General features: G+C 42.8%; 1 protein-coding gene across 6 annotated transcripts in view; it reads left to right on the forward strand.

Moving 5' to 3' along the window:
- Positions 1-21,191, forward strand: part of LOC121571999 (protein MTSS 1-like) — a 61,320-nt gene that overhangs the window by 19,240 nt on the left and 20,889 nt on the right. For 4 of the 6 annotated variants that reach the window (XM_045222098.1, XM_045222100.1, XM_045222099.1 and 1 more), the window contains exons 4-7: positions 18,837-18,921; positions 19,173-19,264; positions 19,859-19,933; positions 20,477-20,488. In XM_045222098.1, the coding sequence (XP_045078033.1) occupies positions 18,837-18,921; positions 19,173-19,264; positions 19,859-19,933; positions 20,477-20,488 (264 nt within the window). The remainder of the gene's footprint in view (positions 1-18,836; positions 18,922-19,172; positions 19,265-19,858; positions 19,934-20,476; positions 20,489-21,191) is intronic. The other 2 variants (XM_041883843.2, XM_045222102.1) reach the window with 1 other exon arrangement.

Here is a 21,191-nt window from a genome sequence, read left to right on the forward strand (position 1 = left end):
GCTTCTTAAAGAAAAACGAACAGGTCTGTGAGAGCCGGAATTCTTACTGGTTGGTAGGTGATCAAATACTTATGTCATGCAATAAAATGCAAATGAATTACTTAAAAATCATACAATGTGATTTTCTGGATTTTAGTTTTAGATTCCGTCTCTCACAGTTGAAGTGTACCTATGATAAAAATTACAGACCTCTACATGCTTTGTAAGTAGGAAAACCTGCAAAATCGGCAGTGTATCAAATACTTGTTCTCCCCACTGTATGTTCACCCCCTTTGCTATGAAGACCCTAAATAAGATCTGGTGCAACCAATTACCTTCAGAAGTCACATAATTAGTTAAATAAAGTCCACCTGTGTGCAATCTAAGTGTCACATGATCTGTCACATGATCTCAGTATATATACACCTGTTCTGAAAGGCCCCAGAGTCTGCAACACCACTAAGCAAGGGGCACCACCAAGCAAACGGCACCATGAAGACCAAGGAGCTCTCCAAACAGGTCAGAGACAAAGTTGTGGATGGAGAAGTACAGATCAGGGTTGGGTTTTTTAAAAATATCAGAAACTTTGAACATCCCACGGCGCACCATTAAATGAATTATTAAAAAATTGAAAGAATATGGCACCACAACAAACCTGCCAAGAGAGGGCCGCCCACCAAAACTCACGGACCAGGCAAGGAGGGCATTAATCAGAGAGGCAACAAAGAGACCAAAGATAACCCTGAAGGAGCTGCAAAGCTCCACAGCGGAGATTGGAGTATCTGTCCATAGGACCACTTTAAGCTGTACACTCCACAGAGCTGGGCTTTAAGGAAGAGTGGCCAGAAAAAAGCCATTGCTTAAAGAAAAAAATAAGCAAATATGTTTGGTGTTCGCCAAAAGGCATGTGGGAGACTCCCCAAACATATGGAAGAAGGTACTCTGGTCAGATGAGACTAAAATTGAGCTTTTTGGCCATCAAGGAAAATGCTATGTCTGGCGCAAACCCAACACCTCTCATCACCCCGAGAACACCATCCCCACAGTGAAGCATGGTGGTGGCAGCATCATGCTGTGGGGATGTTTTTCATTGGCAGGGACTGGGGAACTGGTCAGAATTGAAGGAATGATGGATGGCACTAAATACAGGGAAATTCTTGAGGGAAACCTGTTTCAGTCTTCCAGAGATTTGAGACTGGGACGGAGGTTCACCTTCCAGCAGGACAATGACCCTAAGCATACTGCTTAAGCAACACTCGAGTGGTTTAAGGGGAAACATTTTGAATGTCTTGGAATGGCCTAGTCAAAGCCCAGACCTCAATCCAGTTGAGAATCTGTGGTATGACTTAAAGATTGCAGTACACCAGCGGAACCCATCCAACTTGAAGGAGCTGGAGCAGTTTTGCCTTGAAGAATGGGCAAAATTCCCAGCGTATGGATGTGCCAAGCTTATAGAGACATACCCCAAGAGACTTGCAGCTGTAATTGCTGCAAAAGGTGGCTCTACAAAGTATTGACTTTGGGGGGGGTGAATAGTTATGCACGGTCAAGTTTTCTGTTTTTTGTCTTATTTCTTGTTTGTTTCAAAATATTTTTTTTCTCAGCCACTGTAGATAGCTATACTAGATGCTATCGGCAGATCAAAGCCATAGGTTTGGCAGCGGAGGCCCAAACAGAGAGTGGTGCGGTGCCCGAAGCAGGTAAACATGATGGAACGGTAATATGAATCACAGTGTAAACACAGGCCTCCCAGACAGTTTTGCGTGTTTGTGTGCACATTCTGGGTGCTTTCTCTGGTTACTGGGAATTCAGAAAATCAGTTGAGTAACTTTGTATGCATTTAGTTTTCTTATTTGATGTGACTTTGATCCTGGGAGTAGCCGTGCCTATCAGGGCGTAGATGTTGCTCTTTGCCTCCCGATCACACTCCCAATGTTCCTAATTTCCAAGTTTTATCTACTAATGTTTATGAAAGCGTTATAGAGCATGGCCTCAACAGGCTTCAACCATGCAGACCACACACACTTTGGCTGGGGCCCAATTATCTTAATAGACATAAAAGCACTTGAATAGAAACACCCCTCTCTCTCTCTCTCTCTGGTCTGATATGATGAATTCATGGCTGGTTTGTTTAGTATGCGTTTTGCTTTCGTGGCTAGCCAGGGATCCAGAAGCCAGCTGGTCAGAAGTGTGTTCAGTCCCGCTCCGGAAATTGGGCGTTGTTAAATCCATGCTACCCCGAGGGCACGATCACCCCTATTTCCATATCAGACACACATGCATACATGCTTGTGTGTGGGCAAAGACACACACATTCACGTGCTTGGAAACACACACACACACAAACAAACACAGAGAGAGAGAGAGAGAGAGAGAGAGAGAGAGAGAGAGAGAGAGAGAGAGAGAGAGAGAGAGAGAGAGAGAGAGAGAGAGAGAGAGAGAGAGAGAGAGAGAGAGAGAGAGAGAGAGAGAGAGAGAGAGAGAGAGAGAGAGAGAGAGCTGTGATGGACGTGACCTACATCCTCTCTCATCCTGGTTCTCTGTCTAATTTCAAAGCCCCAACAGAATTAATGAAACAGACAGGATGATATCTGTCTGCACTAGAGGATGAAGGACGAGGACAGAGACACATTTTTCAATGGATCCTCTAATAGAGCCGGTTCCATTGGGAGATTTTCAGCATGAAACGAGTTGGCTGGTGTCTTCATTGTGTTGAGGGCCTTTTTAAATTCTACCTCTAAGAATTACCTCAAGGTTTTTTAAATAAATTAAAGCTAATTAAAGGCAAGCAGCGTACGGGAAGCGGCCCCACCGTTACCACCACCTCCTCACTCGCGTTTCAAAGTGAATAAACACACCAATTAAGTGCCTCCCCAAAATAAGTGCGCCATGCACCAGCCCTTGTATGGGGAGATAAGGTGGGTAACAAAGCGAGCGGCGCCTCACCAAATAACTATGCTAATCACAGCTGATTACGAAGGCTAGGTACAGTACAGTGGAATTGTCTCGGTCTTAAAAAGAACAACCTACGTTTAAACACACTCCTTTCAAACCTCCATTACTCCCTAATCGTCAAGGTTGTAGCCGCTTTCTTTTCTCCTTCATTTCATCACGGCTCTGTTTTCTCATCCACTGCCCATTAACTTTAATCTGGCTATAGCTCAACATAGGCTTATCATCATAACGGTGTCCCTTCTTGTTCAGATTTGGCCTGGTTATGTAGGTAGGCCATAAAAGACTTGAGTAAGATGGGGATTAGGACCACATTTATTTTAGCCCAAGACGTCTTTCAGCCGTGGCCCGGGTCTCAGTGGCAGGGGGATGGAAGACGACAAATGGAGTGGGAACCTAATGAAGAGATTGAAGAGAGAGGAGTGCGTGTGATGGATACTCTGGGGCTTATTATTTTAGCATTCAGCTGCAGTACACACACAGGAAACAGAGCCATGAGTGTAATGCCAATGGGTAGTAGTGACTGAGGCTGCCAGTGGAAAAGTGTTTTCCTGTCGTCACTGGGGCTTTAGCTACAGATTACTGCTCCAATGAGGGAATTGATTTTGGTTAGAGACTATTGACAAGAACTGGGTCATATTCATCAGGGCACACCGTAGCAAAACATTTTGCAACAGAAAACAAAAACTAGTAATTTTTATTGGGCAAGTTCAGGTAGTCCCTCCCTGTTTCAGTACGTTTTCTTCTATTTGATGCGTAATGAATACGACCCTGGAGTGGAATAGAATTATGGGAGGGATGAACTGGAATAATACATTATGTTGTCTTGATTGGTTGACCCACATAGTTATATACTGCAATTAAGAAAAAGTCAACAGAATCCTGTCAAACTGAACGTTATTTTAAACCACACCCTAACTGCTGAACTTAACATAGTTTACATACACCTTAGCCAAATACATTTAAACTCAGTTTTTCACAATTCCTGACATTTAATCCTTGTAAAAATGAGGATCACCACTTTATTTTAAGAATGTGAAATGTCAGAATAATAGTAGAGAGAATGATTTATTTCAGCTTTTATTTCTTTCATCACATTCTCAGTGGGTCAGAAGTTTACATACACTCAATTACTATTTGGTAGCATTGCCTTTAAATTGTTTAACTTGGGTCAAATGTTTCAGGTAGCCTTCCACAAGCGTCCCACAATAAGTTGGGTGAATTTTGGCCCATTCCTCCTGACAGAGCTGGTGTAACTGAGTCAGGTTTGTAGGCCTCCTTGCTCGCACACGCTTTTTCAGTTCTGCCCACACATTTTCTATAGGATTGGGGTCAGGGCTTTGTTATGGCCAATCCAATACCTTGACTTTGTAGTCCTTAAGGCATTTTGCCACAACTTTGGAAGTATGCTTGGGGTCATTGTCCATTTGGAAGACCCATTTGCGACCAAGCTTTAACTTCCTGACTGATGTCTTGAGATGTTGCTTCAATATATCCACATAATTTTCCTTCCTCATGATGCCATCTATTTTGTGAAGTGCACCAGTCCCTCCTGCAGCAAAGCACCCCCACAGCATGATGCTGCCACCCCTGTGCTTCACGGTTGGGATGGTGTTCTTCAGCTTGCAAGCCGCCCCCTTTTTCCTCCAAACATAACGATGGTCATTATGGCAAAACCGTTCTATTTTTGTTTAATCAGACCAGAGGACATTTCTCCAAAAAATACGATCTTTGTCCACATGTGCAGTTGCAAACCGTAGTCTGGCTTTTTTATGGCGGTTTTGGAGCAGTGGCTTCTTCCTTGCTGAGTGGCCTTTCAGGTTATGTCGATATAGGACTTGTTTTACTGTGGATATAGATACTTTTGTACCTGTTTCCTCCAGCATCTTCACAAGGTCCTTTGCTGTTGTTCTGGGATTGATTTGCACTTCACACCAAAGTACGTTCATCTCTAGGAGACAGAACGCGTCTCCTTCCTGAGCGGTATGACGGCTGCGTGGTCCCATGGTGTTTATACTTGCTTACTATTGTTTGTACAGATGAACGTGGTACCTTCAGGTGTTTGGAAATTGCTCCCAAGGATGAATCAGACTTGTGGAGGTCTACACATTTCTTTCTGAGGTTTTGGCTGATTTCTTTTGATTTTCCCATGATGTCAAGCAAAGAGGCACTGATTTTGAAGGTAGGCCTTGAAATACATCCACAGGTACACCTCCAATTGACTCAAATGATGTCAATTAGCCTATCAGAAGCTTCTAAAGCCATGACATCATTTTCTGGAATTTTCCAAGCTGTTTAAAGGCACAGTCAACTTAGTGTATGTAAACTTCTGACCCACTGGAGTTGTGATACAGTGAATTATAAGTGAAATAATCTGTCTTCAAACAATTGTTGGAAAACTTACTTGTGTCATGCACAAAGTAGATGTCCTAACCGACTTGCCAAAACTATAGTTTGTTAACAAGACATTTGTGGAGTGGTTGAAAAACAAGTTTGAATGACTCTAAGTGTATGTAAACTTCCGACTTCAACTGTAGATGGAATTTCATATTAGTCCCACAGTCTTCCATGTGGCCTGCTTTGGTTTTCACAAGCCATTCCCTCACAGTTTGTCTTACCCTCACAGTTTGCGAGGCACATTCTCACTCCCAGTTGTCTCATAGTAATAGAGCCATCCTCAAAAGCCCTTATGAGGAAATACCAAGAGGTTGTGATGTCTCTCTAACTCCTTGGCCCTGCCAGCCCTACCCTTACTCTAGGGCTGTCTGTCTGCCTGCATTCCTATAGCCGTCCTGTCTACCACCCATACTCTCAGCTGTCAGTAGTAGTAGTCGTCGTCGTCGTCCCCCCCAGCCCCAGCCCCAGGCAGCTATAGGACCACCAGGTGCCAATGTAACTAATATAGAACGGAGAGCCTTCTTCAATCTGATAGTCTGCACAGTTGCATAGACACCTAAACCTGTGTTCAAATAGCCTAATACTTTGAGCGTTTGATTGTGCCTGCGGGCAGGGTTTGCAATTTTGGCACTTTTGGGACTACGTACCATTGGTTCCCTTGTGCCAGGTGAGCTTGATCAAGCTCAGCTTAAGTATTTGAAATAATATTATATTATTTGAACCCAGATCTGATACCGACTGGACTGCAGTCTGTCTTGTAGAATCTGCACAATCATACAGACACCACCTGCTATGGCATGAAGATTGACAGGGCTCTACAGGGCTATAAGCTGGGCTAATGGGGCGATAGGATGAGTGGGAGGGAAGGAGGTTAGGGGGTTCTTTGGGATCTTATTTAAAGAATCTTGGAGGAATGTGAAGACTGTACCCCCACCCTTGAAGCTATTCGGAATGTGCGGTTCATTCGTTTCCGCCCTCACTGTTTTGATGAGGAACATTCCGGGTAAGGAATTTTAAAAAGGAGTTAAGTTGAAAAGAAGCCAGCTGTAAAGAACTGATGTAACACCATCCAAGACTGTCAGAGTGATTTGATATTGACAGCTTTCAGATATTCCACCGTGTCTTGATTGGACCTGGCCATCGTCCCTCAGCCAATCAGAGCTTCCTCAGCAGTAATTGTTACATGATCACAATTCGTTTTTTTTTCTTCACAGGTTGTCATGACAGTTAGCATAGGTGTCGCTGGCGATTTTGAAGAAGAATTTGCTAACTTTAACCACAACCTTTTCCTCAAATGTGAAGTTCTTTTGGAAAAATAGTTATGTTTAGCTAAGAATATAGAGCCTGTTTTTTATCCTCTTGAATCAGACCTTGGGGGACTTTTCTCTATTTCAAGGCAGCGGCTCATATTCCTTACTTTCTTAATAAAGTTAATAACATTTCCGATTTCGAGGAGGAAGGGATTAGTACCACAATACTCTATCCATTTCCCTGGCTACAATAGGCCTCATGACAATTGCTTCGATTAAAAAACAAAGTCAAAGCCCAGACACATAAAATCTAAAAGTGTTAGCTTCATGGTGGTGCACTGAATCCAACCGCTGCCACGTTGTACCATCCTCATCATTTCCACTGTAAGCATGGGGTCTTTGGCTCTGTCTGTCCCCATCTCTCAGCCTCGGCCATGTCCTCATCTGCTCCAATTCCCCGTCCCAGTTCCCTGCCTCCACTATAGTCCCTTGCGGCGCTGTGGCTGAGATGGCACTAGCGTAGCGTCACACGCTAACACAGGCTAACACAGAGGGACAGGGACAGTTTTGCCTACCTTCCCAGACTCCCATCTTATGAAAGGGCCATTGTAGGACACTGCTGTATTTAAGCAGATACAGTGGCAAGAAAAAGTATGTGAACCCTTTGGAAATACCCGGATTTCTGTATAAATTGGTCATACAATTTGATCTGATCTTCATCTGTCACAACAATAGAAAAACAGTCTGCTAAACTAATAACACACAAACAATTATACGTTTTCATGTCTTTATTGAACACACGTGTAAACATTCACAGTGCAGGGTGGGAAAAAGTGTTCTAAAACTTTTGACCGGTAGTGTATATTTTTAACTGTGCTGTTTCACAAAAATTCTGAACCTATATACATTTTACAGACACAGTTAGCTAACTATCACACTAAACAACTTTGGTCACTGTGGTCCCTGGGCCAAAAACATACATTGACATCTACATTTAGCTGTCTTGTCTAGACCAGACAGAATTATGGCGACCCACGTTGGTAAACACACTAGACTGTTGGCTCTGGTCTGGACAAAGAGGTGAATCGATCAGGCTGATTGTCATTAAAAGGCCATCAACTCTGATGTGATCAATACGTGTGTGGCAGATGTGGCCTGTTTGGCCAGAGGGCGTTAGCCAGCCTGCAAAGTCAGCACAGTGTGGCAACACTAGACTGCATCCAAAATGGCACCCTATTCCCTATATAGTGCACTACTTTCCACAGGGCTCTGGTCAAAAGTAGTGCACTATATAGGGAATAGGGTGCCATTTCACAAAAAGATACCAGCTTCCATTGCTCTGTATATTTCAAGCACTCTGAGAGCATATACTGTAGCTAGCTATGTAGGTTCCTTTCTGGTTTGTAGTATATTGGAGTCATGCTTTCTGTAGGTCCCTTTCAAACTATTCTGGGCCGATTTTTCTGGAACTAGATCCTAACCCTTGTAGATATTTTACGACAAAGCTCATAAAAAAAGCGTTGCATTTTAAGTTTGTTTATTAGCATTCGGTGAATCATTTGTAATCTACAAATGATACATCAGCATAGACAGTTGCTATTTGTCTTCAGTAGGAATAGGCTATGTCTATATGTTTCTATTCAAATGTCATACTACAAAGACCAGACTGACAGATAGCGATATCAGAGGCAATCTTCCTCCTGCATCAAAGAGGAGGAGAGAAGAGGAGGGAAGAGGTAACTCACAGAAGGTGAGAGAAGGGGAGTGGGAAGGGGGAGGGGGGTGAGAGAGGGCGTGAGGAGAGGGTGAGAAAGAGGGAAGGTGTTGCTGCAATGCAGTGCTCACCGTACCACAGGGCCCCCATGTCACAGCTATTAATAATGAGTGCTATTCCATACATCAGCTATTCAGGAGGGATCCTGGCAACCAGAGCCCCCGCGCCAAACAACCAGGTTATTTATAGATTTGGGGGTCAGGAGATTTTTTTGAGCAGGCAGTGTAGGGGTGAGCCTTCACATGCTAGGAGAAGGAGACAGTATGTGCATGTGTGGTGGGGATGTGAGGAGATCGGGGTGCATGTGGCTGTGTGGTGGCAGGACAACAACCTCTCCCTCAACGTGATCAAGACAAAGGAGATGATTGTGAACTACAGGAAAAAGAAGAGGACTGAGCATGCCCCCATTCTCATCGACGGGGCTGTAGAGGAGCAGGTTGAGAGCTTCAAGTTCCTTGGTGTCCACATCACCAAAAAACGAACATGGTCCAAGCACACCAAGACAGTCGTGAAGAGGGCACAACAAAACCTATTCCCCCTAAGGAGACTGAAAAGATTTGGCATGGGTCCTCAGATCCTCAAAAGGTTCTACAGCTGCACCATCGAGAGCATCCTGACTGGTTGCATCACTGCCTGGTATGGCAACTGCTCGGCCTCCGACCGCAAGGCACTACAGAGGGTAGTGCGTACGGCCCAGTATATCACTGGGGCCAAGCTTCCTGCCATCCAGGACCTCTGTACCAGGCGGTGTCCTAAAAATTGTCAAAGACTCCAGCCACCCTAGTCATAGACTGTTCTCTCTGCTACTGCACGGCAAGTGGTACCGGAGCACCAAGTCTAGGTCCAAGAGGCTTCTAAACAGCTTCTACCCCCAAGCCATAAGACTCCTGAACATCTAATCAAATGGCTACCTAGACTATTTTACGCTGCTGCTACTCTCTGTTTATTATCTATGCATAGTCACTTTAATACATATTACCTCAATTATCTCGACTAACCGGTGCCCCCGCACATTGACTCGGTACTGGTACCCCCTGTATATAGCCTCGCTATTGTTATTTTACTGCTGCTCTTTAATTATTTGTTACTTTTATTTCTCTTTTCTTTTAGGTATTCTTTCTTAAAACTGCATTGTTGGTTAAGGGCTTGTAAGTAAGCATTTCACTGTAAGGTCTACCCATGTTGTATTCGGCGCATGTGACAAATACAATTTGATTTGATGTGTGTGCGTGTGCGTGTGTGCTTGCGTGCCCGTGTGTGTGTATGTGCGTGGAGCAGGAAATATGTCCAGAATTTTCCAAACCTCTTCTGGATTTCAATGAGATGTAAACACACCACCAGCAGAGTACTGTAGCATATAAACACTGCTCACTATGTAAGATAGTGAGTGAAGGACAGTGTTGAGAAAGAGTTTCATTGTAATAACTGTGGCATAATGCATTAGGGAGGAGCTGGAGCTTTATTATGGATGCCATTCAGCAGAGGAAGTCCGATACATTTGTTCTGTATGTAGAGAGGGATGAGGAGTGAGAGAGATATATAGAGAGAGAGACAGATTTATGTTTACTGCTGCTGTCTCCATGGCAACCCCCAAGCATCATGGGGTGGAATAATTGTATTTTCCCCTTCGTTGCTCTCTGGCCTTTTGCTGGAGACCTGTCATATTGACAAGGCACTGAGGAGCTTGTGTTAGAAAAACACAACTTTTCACTGCTTCTATAGCAATGCAGAGATTTGAATGGCAATGGAGCAAGTGATAGGATATGATAGAACTGTATTAATCCATCTATAGCTAACTTCTAAGTTTGGCAGCATAAGCTCCTATAAGAGAAAAACCTTAGTTGTAGATCTGGATGTACAGTGTGTACTTGAAAAAAAAGAGCTCCATGTTACACACAGACATGGACGACACATAATAGGAGAGGGGTGAACAGAAACCATTGTCATTATCCCCCTAAAAGTTGTTGAACTAAAGGAGCATTTTACAGATGTAGGATCTTAATTTGAGGCAGTTTGCTACAGCAGGAAAATAATCCTGCAGCAACAAGAAATTTGAATTATTATGTGGATTATAATTCATGGACATTTTTATGGAGGTTGATCAATTTTTCGTAAAGGGAAATCAAGTCTGAAATTTCAAAGTGGAAATTACAAACTTCAGAAGTGTTTTAAACCTCAAATACACTACAAGTTTTAAAAGTTCTCCTGCAACAAGGTGATCAAATTAAGATCCTACATCTACCAATAGAATGTTATTTAAATGGGGGATACAATCTTCCCAGCTCTGCAGATTTTGCTGCGAAGAGACAGAATCATTAGATAATTTGTTTTGGTCCTGTCCATTTGTAGCTTGTTTTTGGACACAGGTCCAGGAATGGCTAAAGGATTACAATATTATCTAGAGCTAACCCTGTAGATAGCACTACTGGGTGATCTGAAAAATCATAGTCAATCGATCAATAATATAATAAGACGTTTAGCAAAAATGTTTATTTTCAATTTACAATCTGTAGAAACAATGAGAATAGAAGTGTTCAGAAATTTTGTAAAACATCACAGTACAGTTGAAAAATATATGGCAAATAGAAATCCAATATGGATGGTGTTAAGAGATAGATGGGAGGTGAAGAATGGAGTTGAAGAATGGGACTAATAACAACTAACAACAACTAATAACAACAAGATAACTAATGTAAAGCATACTGTGTCCATAATAAGTATATAGGTTATAGGTTGAGAGCTTTTGTGAAAGAGCACAGTTAGAAAGATATGGCATATAGAAGCAAACCGGATGGACATCATGAAAATGATCAGAGAAGGTTGAGGGTTGTGGAAGTTCAGGAGAAAAAACTAACAAAATATAATTATTGTAGAATTGACTGTGTCCATAAAATGTATATAGTATGTATAAGCTGGAAGTAGAGGCCTAAGCATTGTTGTTCACTAGTTTACTCCAATTAGGGAAGGGGTGGTGGGGTTGGAAAGTGATAAAGGTAAATATATATATTTTTAAAGGATGTATATATATGTATGTATATGTATGTATTTGTGTATGTATGTATGTATGTATGTATGTATGTATGTATGTATGTATGTATGTATGTATAAATAAATATATATATATATATATATATATATATACAGTGGGGAAAAAAAGTATTTAGTCAGCCACCAATTGTGCAAGTTCTCCCACTTAAAAAGATGAGAGATGCCTGTAATTTTCATCATAGGTACACTTCAACTATGACAGACAAATTGAGAAGAAAAAAAATCCAGAAAATCACATTGTAGGATTTTTAATGAATTTATTTGCAAATTATGGTGGAAAATAAGTATTTGGTCACCTACAAACAAGCAAGATTTCTGGCTCTCACAGACCTGTAACTTCTTCTTTAAGAGGCTCCTCTGTCCTCCACTCGTTACCTGTATTAATGGCACCTGTTTGAACTTGTTATCAGTATAAAATACACCTGTCCACAACCTCAAACAGTCACACTCCAAACTCCACTATGGCCAAGACCAAAGAGCTGTCAAAGGACACCAGAAACAAAATTGTAGACCTGCACCAGGCTGGGAAGACTGAATCTGCAATAGGTAAGCAGCTTGGTTTGAAGAAATCAACTGTGGGAGCAATTATTAGGAAATGGAAGACATACAACACCACTGATAATCTCCCTCGATCTGGGGCTCCACGCAAGATCTCACCCCGTGAGGTCAAAATGATCACAAGAACGGTGAGCAAAAATCCCAGAACCACACGGGGGGACCTAGTGAATGACCTGCAGAGAGCTGGGACCAAAGTAACAAAGCCTACCATCAGTAACACACTGCGCCGCCAGGGACTCAAATCCTGCTGTGTCCCCCTGCTTAAGCCAGTACATGTCCAGGCCCGTCTGAAGTTTGCTAGAGTGCATTTGGATGATCCAGAAGAGGTTTGGGAGAATGTCATATGGTCAGATGAAACCAAAATAGAACTTTTTGGTAAAAACTCAACTCGTCGTGTTTGGAGTACAAAGAATGCTGAGTTGCATCCAAAGAACACCATACCTACTGTGAAGCATGGGTGTGGAAACATCATGCTTTGGGGCTGTTTTTCTGCAAAGGGACCAGGACGACTGATCCGTGTAAAGGAAAGAATGAATGGGGCCATGTATCGTGAGATTTTGAGTGAAAACCTCCTTCCATCAGCAAGGGCATTGAAGATGAAACGTGGCTGGGTCTTTCAGCATGACAATGATCCCAAACACACCGCCCGGGCAACGAAGGAGTGGCTTCGTAAGAAGCATTTCAAGGTCCTGGAGTGGCCTAGCCAGTCTCCAGATCTCAACCCCATAGACAATCTTTGGAGGGAGTTGAAAATCCGTGTTGCCCAGCGACAGCCCCAAAACATCACTGCTCTAGAGGAGATCTGCATGGAGGAATGGGCCAAAATACCAGCAACAGTGTGTGAAAACCTTGTGAAGACTTACAGAAAACGTTTGACCTGTGTCATTGCCAACAAAGGGTATATAACAAAGTATTGAGAAACTTTTGTTATTGACCAAATACTTATTTTCCACCATAATTTGCAAATAAATTCATAGAAAATCCTACAATGTGATTTTCTGGAATTTCTTTTCTCATTTTGTCTGTCATAGTTGACGTGTACCTATGATGAAAATTACAGGCCTCTCTCATCTTTTTAAGTGGGAGAACTTGCACAATTGGTGGCTGACTAAATACTTTTTTTCCCCACTGTATATATATATATATATACAGTGCTATGAAAAAGTATTTGCCCCCTTTCTAATTTTCTCTACTTTTGCATATTTGTGATACTGAATGTTATCAGATCTTCAACCAAAACCTAATATTAGATAAAGGGAACATAAGTGAACAAATAACACAACAATTACATATTTATTTCATTTATTTCATAAACAAAGTTATGCAACACCCAATTCCCCTGTGTGAAAAAGTAATTGCCCCCTTACACTCAATAACTGGTTGTGCCACCTTTAGCTGCAATGACTCCAACCAAATGCTTCCTGTAGTTGTTGATCAGTCTCTCACATCGCCGTGGAGGAATTTTGGCCCACTCTTCCATGCAGAACTGCTTTAACTCAGTGACGTGTGGGTTTTCAAGCATGAACTGCTTGTTTCAAGTCCTGCCACAACATCTCAATTGGGATTAGGTCTGGACTTAGACTAGGCCATTCCAAAACTTCAAATTTGTTGATTTTTTGTAATTTTCATGTAGACTTGATTGTGTGTTTTGGATCATTGTCTTGCTGCATGACCCAGCTGCGCTTCAGCTTCAGCTCACAGACGGATGGTTTGACATTCTCCTGTAGAATTCTCTGATACAGAGCAGAATTAATGGTTCCTTCTATTAAGGCAAGTCGTCCAGGTCCTGAGGCAGCAAAGCATCCCCAAATCATCACACCACCACCACCATGCTTGACCTTTGGTATGATGTTCTTACTGTTGAATGCAGAGTTTGGTTTTCGCCTGCTGATGATTTTGTACGTTTGCCCACTGACAAAGACATGATCAGTCTATAATTTTAATGGTAGGTTTATTTGAACAGTGAGAGACAGAATGACAACAAAAAACTCCAGAAAAACGCATGTCAAAAATGTTATAAATTGTATTGTATATTTGACCCCTCTGCAAAACATGACTTAGTACTTGGTGGCAAAACCCTTGTTGGCAATCACAGAGGTCATTTGTTTCTTGTAGTTGGCCACCAGGTTTGCACACATCTCAGGAGGGATTTTGTCCCACTCCTCTTTACAGATCTTCTCCAAGTCATTAAGGTTTCGAGGCTGACGTTTGGCAACTCAAACCTTCAGCTCCCTCCACAGATTTTCTATGGGATTAAGGTCTGGAGACTGGCTAGGCCACTCCAGGACCTTAATGTGCTTCTTCTTGAGCCACTCCTTTGTTGCCTTGGCCGTGTGTTTTGGGTCATTGTCATGCTGGAATACCCATCCACAACCCATTTTCAATGCCCTGGCTGAGGGAAGGAGGTTCTCACCCAAGATTTGACGGTACATGGCCCCGTCCATCGTCCCTTTGATGCGGTGAAGTTGTCCTGTCCCCTTAGCAGAAAAACACCCCCAAAGCATAATGTTTCCACCTCCATGTTTGACGGTGGGGATGGTGTTCTTGGGGTCATAGGCAGCATTCCTCCTCCTCCAAACACAGCAAGTTGAGTTGATGCCAAAGAGCTCAATTTTGGTCTCATCTGACCACAACACTTTCACCCAGTTCCCCTCTGAATCATTCAGATGTTTTTTGGCAAACTTCAGACGGGCCTGTATATGTGCTTTCTTGAGCAGGGGGACCTTGCGGACGCTGCAGGATTTCAGTCCTTCACGGCGTAGTGTGTTACCAATTGTTTTCTTGGTGACTATGGTCCCAGCTGCCTTGTGATCATTGACAAGATCCTCCCGTGTAGTTCTGGGCTGATTCCTCACCGTTCTCATGATCATTGCAACTCCACGAGGTGAGATCTTGCATGGAGCCCCAGGCCGAGGGAGATTGACAGTTATTTTGTGTTTCTTCCATTTGCGAATAATCGCACCAACTGTTGTCACCTTCTCACCAAGCTGCTTGGCGATGGTCTTGTAGCCCATTCCAGCTTTGTGTAGGTCTACAATCTTGTCCCTGACATCCTTGGGAGCTCTTTGGTCTTGGCCATGGTGGAGAGTTTGGAATCTGATTGATTGATTGCTTCTGTGGACAGGTGTCTTTTATACAGGTAACAAGCTGAGATTAGGAGCACTCCCTTTAAGAGTGTGCTCCTAATTTCAGCTCGTTACCTGTATAAAAGACACCTGGGAGCCAGAAATCTTTCTGATTGAGAGGGGGTCAAATAATTATTTCCCTCATTAAAATGCAAATCAATTTATAAAATTTTTGACATGTGTTTTTCTGGATTTTTTGTTGTTATTCTGTCTCTCATTGTTCAAATAAACCTACCATTAAAATTATAGACTGATCATTTCTTTGTCAGTGGGCAAACGTACAAAATCAGCAGGGGATCAAATACTTTTTTCCCTCACTGTACACCTTAGTCAAATACATTTAAACTCAGTTTTTCACAATTCCTGACATTTAATCCTAGTAAAAATTCCCTGTGTTAGGTCAGTTAGGATCACCACTCTATTTTATGAATGTGAAATGTCAGAATAATAGTAGAGAGAGATGTATTTCAGCTTTTATTTCTTTCATCACATTCCCAGTGAGTCAGAAGTTTACACACACTCAATTAGTATTTGGTAGCATTGTCTTTAAATTGTTTAACTTGGGTCAAACGTTTCAGGTAGCCTTCCACAAGCTTCCTACAATAAGTTAGGTGAATTTTGGCCCATTCCTCCTTACAGAGCTGGTGTAACTGAGTCAGGTTTGTAGGCCTCCTTGCTCGCACACGCTTTTTCAGTTCTGCCCACAAGTTTTCTATGGGACTGAGGTCAGGGCTTTGTGATGGCCACTCCAATACCTTGACTTTGTTGTCCTTAAGCCATTTTGCCACAACTTTGGAAGTATGCTTGGGGTCATTGTCCATTTGGAAGACCCATTTGCGACAAAGCTTTAACTTCCTGACTGAGGTCTTGAGATGTTGCTTCAATATATCCACATCATTTTCCTTCCTCATGATGCCATCTATTTTGTGAAGTGCACCAGTCCCTCCTGCAGCAAAGCACCCCCACAGCATGATGCTGCCACCCCCGTGCTTCACGGTTGGGATGGTGTTCTTCGGCTTGCAAGCACCGCCTTTTTCCTCCAAACATAACAATGGTCATTATGGCCAAACAGTTCTATTTTTGTTTCATCACACCAGAGGACATTTCTCCAAAAAGTATGATCTTTGTCCCCATGTGCAGTTGCAAACCGTAGTCTGGCTTTATTATGGCGGTTTTGGAGCAGTGGCTTCTTCCTTGCTGAGTGGCCTTTCAGTTTAAAATGTATACACTCACTAACTGTAACTCGCTCTGGATAAGAGCGTCTGCTAAATGACTAAAATCTAAAATGTAAATATAATGTCGATATAGGACTTGTTTTACTGTGGATATGGATACTTTTGTACCTGTTTCCTCCAGCATCTTCACAAGGTCCTTTGCTGTTGTTCTAGGATTGATTTGCACTTCGCACCAAAGTACGTTCATCTCTAGGAGGCGTCTCCTTCCTGAGCGGTATGACGGCTGCGTGGTGTTTATACTTGCGTACTATTGTTTGTACAGATGAACGTGGTACCTTTGGAAATTGCTCCCAAGGATGAACCAGACTTGTGGAGGTCTACAATTGTTGGAAAACGTACTTGTGTCATGCACAAAGCAGATGTCCTAACCGACTTGCCAAAACTATTGTTTGTTAACAAGAAATTTGTGGAGTCGTTGAAAAACGAGTTTTAATGACTCCAACCTAAGTGTATGTAAACTTCCGACTTCAACTGTACATGCGAGAGAAAAAAACAAATGGGGGATTGGAAGTGATGCAGACAATTACATTGATGGAAGTTACAATCTATCTGCAATATTAAAGCTGATCTACCCCCTAAAAAATACAAAATAATTTAAAAAAATATAATACATCTGTGCATAATACTGTAACACAATACCCCAACCCCTTTAAAACATTTAACTCCCCCATTCATTTTTTATAGCTTTACCTGGCCAATCTCGGCAGATGGAAATATCGGTAAGAAATACCACACCGTACAATAACATATGGAAATATCATACCATAGCATATTTATTATATTTCTTTCAATGCAATAGTAGATGGATGATAGAGCGGTCATGCAAACAGAGTGACGACAGTCATCAATACACAGAAACCTACTGAATGATAGATGAGGAAGATATGAAAAGGAGCTTATAACTTGAGAAGGGAGAATGGCCACTAATGATTGTGAGGACCAGTTCTTGGTTGGATGAATTGACATGAATGGTCTTTTAATAATTCATCGACTTAACCCCCAGCTATGAAATATATCACGGTACTTACTAGGCGATCAGTGACAGTCCGATGAAATGTATTTCGAGTATGAAATGTATTTGGTTTGAGAAACATCATTAGAGCTTGTACTGTAGTCCCCTGTAGCTCAGTTGGTAGAGCATGGCGCCTGCAACGCCAGGGTTGTGGGTTCGTTTCCCATGGGGGGCCAGTATGAAAATGTATGCACTCACTAACTGTAAGTCGCTCTGGATAAGAGCATCTGCTAAATGACTAAAAATGTAAATGAATTGGGTAAAATGCTGTAGAAAAGCTCATTTATTTTACAGTAATGATTAAATGCACAAGCTCTTTTCTGCATTGCCCACGGTTTGAAATGATGGCCCTCAGCAGTGGATGTAAGTGCAACAATACAATACAGAACTCAATAAATTAGCTACAGTGTATCTGCCATTCCATTGTCCACTGCACCATTGAATCGCACACCCACTTGTTATAATGGGATGTTTTTGAAGAACTTCCTCCTCCATAGAGCAGCCTGGGTCTTTCAGGGGACTGAAAAATAACCCAGAAGGGAGTCTCTTTCTGGGGGAGAGAGTGGCCATCTGTCCCCTGGTGCCTGTATAGCTATTAGCTACTACTAGTCTGCTACTGTTGAGTGCTTGTCAGTCAGTACAGGGGGGTCAGGAGGGGGTGCGGCTTTTTTACTGTCAAGGGAAACCAGAGGGGTTTTGTGGAAGATGACACAACCTTTTATTCTGGTGAGGAATTTTTCAACACAGTGAGGTGAGAGGTGAGGTCATAGGCTTTGTTTTCTTTTCACTAGAAACACTAATGGTCACACTAACGTTCACACTTAAGTGATTAGGGCTCTGTGTGTGTGTGTGTGTCAGTGAGTGATGCAATGAAGAGTTTGCTACCTCTTCCCCCAGCAAACTCCTCCTGATAGTCCTAGACTTAGACATACCAGGGCAAATGGGATGGGTGTGTTAAAAGTAGTAGCATTTTGAGAAACCACCATGTCAGCTAAGTGATGTGCGCTGACTGTCTTTTGACCCATGTCAAAGGGACCTCTGTTGCTTCAGCCCTCCACTGTGAAAACTAACTCTCCTGGTAATTTACATATTTGGACACTGTATGAGTCAGATAGCATACTGTTATGTTGTCCTCAGGGATACAGCATATGAGATACTTGTAATATTTCGCTTACTGTGGTTTTCACTGTTGCACTCTTACTGCTCTCAGTTCTTTGAAACTGTAACACAAAGCGATTGACAATGGAATCGGCTGTAAATGTTCATATTATCAGTGACTAAGCTTGAAATCAATTTTGATATCATAGTGTAATATGAAAGTACTTCTATGCATGCTCTGAATGTTTGTGATTTAGCTCATGAATACAGTTGTGAACCTGTTCAATGATTACAACAACCTTCAATCATTTGTACAGGGAATAACAAATCGTTATAAAACATTACATGAGATGAGATCCCTCTTCAACAGACTCTGCCTGACAGATTGTGTTGTTGGTCTGGTTTCAGGTGGCACCAGAGAGATCGGTTCAGCCCTCACTAGGATGTGTATGAGGCACCGGAGCATCGAGGCCAAGCTCAGGCAGTTCTCCATGTGAGTCCCCGTCTCCTCCGTCTCTCCATTCTGCCTTTTCTCTCTCTATTCCATCCTTCTATCTGTCTGAATGCACCCATTAGCTCATAATGTGGAGCGAGTGAAATAAGATAAGCAGAATGAAATGAGGACATTAAATTGCGTACAGTGCCTTCACATACATACGCCACGCAAATGTATTTTGTACATGATCTCTGCTACAGATCGTTATTCTCCACTCTGTTTGATTTGTGTTGTAATCCCCACCCAAGGGTTTTCATCGACTGCCTGATTAACCCTCTGCAAGACCAGATGGAGGAGTGGAAGAGAGTGGCCAACACATTGGACAAGGACCACGCCAAAGGTAGGGGCTGCACACACATACACACACACACACACACACACACACACACACACACACACACACACACACACACACAGTATATACCTCTACCACACACACACATACACTTTCTCAAACCTCTCCATACTACACTCTACTCCTTCACCCATTATTGCCTGCAATGCTACAGTATAATTCACATACACCCATCACCTCCATTTACTGCAGTAGCTCACTGGTTAGCTAGATATCTCCCTTTATATTCCCTTGTGTTTAAAGGCATTACTTTGCTTAGTCAACAGTTCAACAGTGCTTTTATGTGCTTCAGCTAACCACCTCAAACCCAATCCCCCTCTCCGTTCAATAATACCCAAACTGGGAGTTCAGTTCTCCCCCGTAGAGAAAAAAGAGCACTCCCTCGTTGCAGGGTTTGATTCCAGCCACCACTTATCATAATGAAGTTACGATGGAAAGCGAGTCCCTCAGAAAAAAGATCAATGAGATGTTATTCCTTTTTAGGAGTCGCCCTTGTTTCGGGTGTTCGCCGCACTTCAAAGCACTGACTATGGCAATGTGTGACACGTTGTGTCCGCTGTGTTTCCCTTCCTTCCCCAGAGTACAAGAAAGCCCGTCAGGAGATCAAAAAGAAATCCTCCGACACTCTCAAGCTGCAGAAGAAGGCAAAGAAAGGTACAGTGACTCTGAGGATGCCTGGTGTCCAGTTTGGACTGCTTCTGACTGGAACCAGGCTCTCTGGGACTTTGACTTTGGAGCTAAATCCGATTTGGGGGTGGCGGGAGGAGACAAAAGTGTTGATACTGAATTCCACCAAGACACATCTCATACTGTCCCAGGTGACAGGCCAAAGGGTCAGAATAGTTATGGGAGGAGAGGCAGAAGAGCCACATATTTTTGGGAAGTTGTGTGTCTGGATTTAAGGAGGGACTATATTTTGCAAATAACAGGATAGGATAGAATAGTACTCAAGTCACTAATCCTTGTTGCATCTTAGCAAATCCATTGGATTTTATTACAGACCTTATATCTTTACGATTTTGGGCGAAAGTCTAATGTACTGTGCAATGTATAAGTTAATAAGGATCTGTGACAATTCTGCAACCTGTAGCTATTCAAGAACAGATCTCCTTCTCTTGGGTCTAAACTGACTGAGATTTTTCCTCTTTACTCCAACAACTGCCATGTTGCATCCGATCACGCCCCTGTTCTTTCCAGCTGACGTGTTCGGTAAGTCGCTGCCCCCTTTAGCTCCCTTTGTGTCACGGTTCTCTGTTGACCTGTTGACCTCCGTTGACCTTTCCCACCTGTGTGTGGTCTCGTCCCGGTCCCCCCACCCCCTGTCCCCTGTCACATTGTCTACTCGTCTGTTTCATATTGAGGTCACATTCCTCACTCAAGGGTTAAAAATCTATTGAATGCCCAAAATAGTTCCTCTCCCTTCTTCTCTTCCTCTTCCGGTCTCCCCTGAGGTCCCCTCCCCCCACCCACTACCCTCACTGTGTCATGAGTTTGGTCTGCTTCCAAATATACCTCACTGACTCCCTTGGGCTTTTGGCTGTGGCTTAATTTTGTATCATCAGGGGAGATTAGGATTGGGGCAACGTCACTAAATAATTGTGGAATTCATTATCTGTCTGGCTCCAATATACAGGTAACTGCCAAAATAAAGGAAACACCAACATAAAGTGTCTTAATAGGGCATTGGGCCACCATGAGCCGCCCGAACAGCTTCAATGTGCCTTGGCAAAGATTCTACAAGTATCTGGAACTCTATTGGAGGGATGCGACACCATTCTTCCACGAGAAATTCCATCATTTGGTGTTTTGTTGATGGTGTGGTCGCTCCAGAATAAGTGTTCAATTGGGTTGAGATCTGGTGATTGAGAGACACACACCCCCCCACACACACACCCGTTGCTCCTTTGAGACC

This window comes from Coregonus clupeaformis, chromosome 8 (genome assembly GCF_020615455.1).
Source record: "Coregonus clupeaformis isolate EN_2021a chromosome 8, ASM2061545v1, whole genome shotgun sequence".
In the NCBI taxonomy this organism is placed as follows: Eukaryota; Metazoa; Chordata; class Actinopteri; order Salmoniformes; family Salmonidae; genus Coregonus; species Coregonus clupeaformis.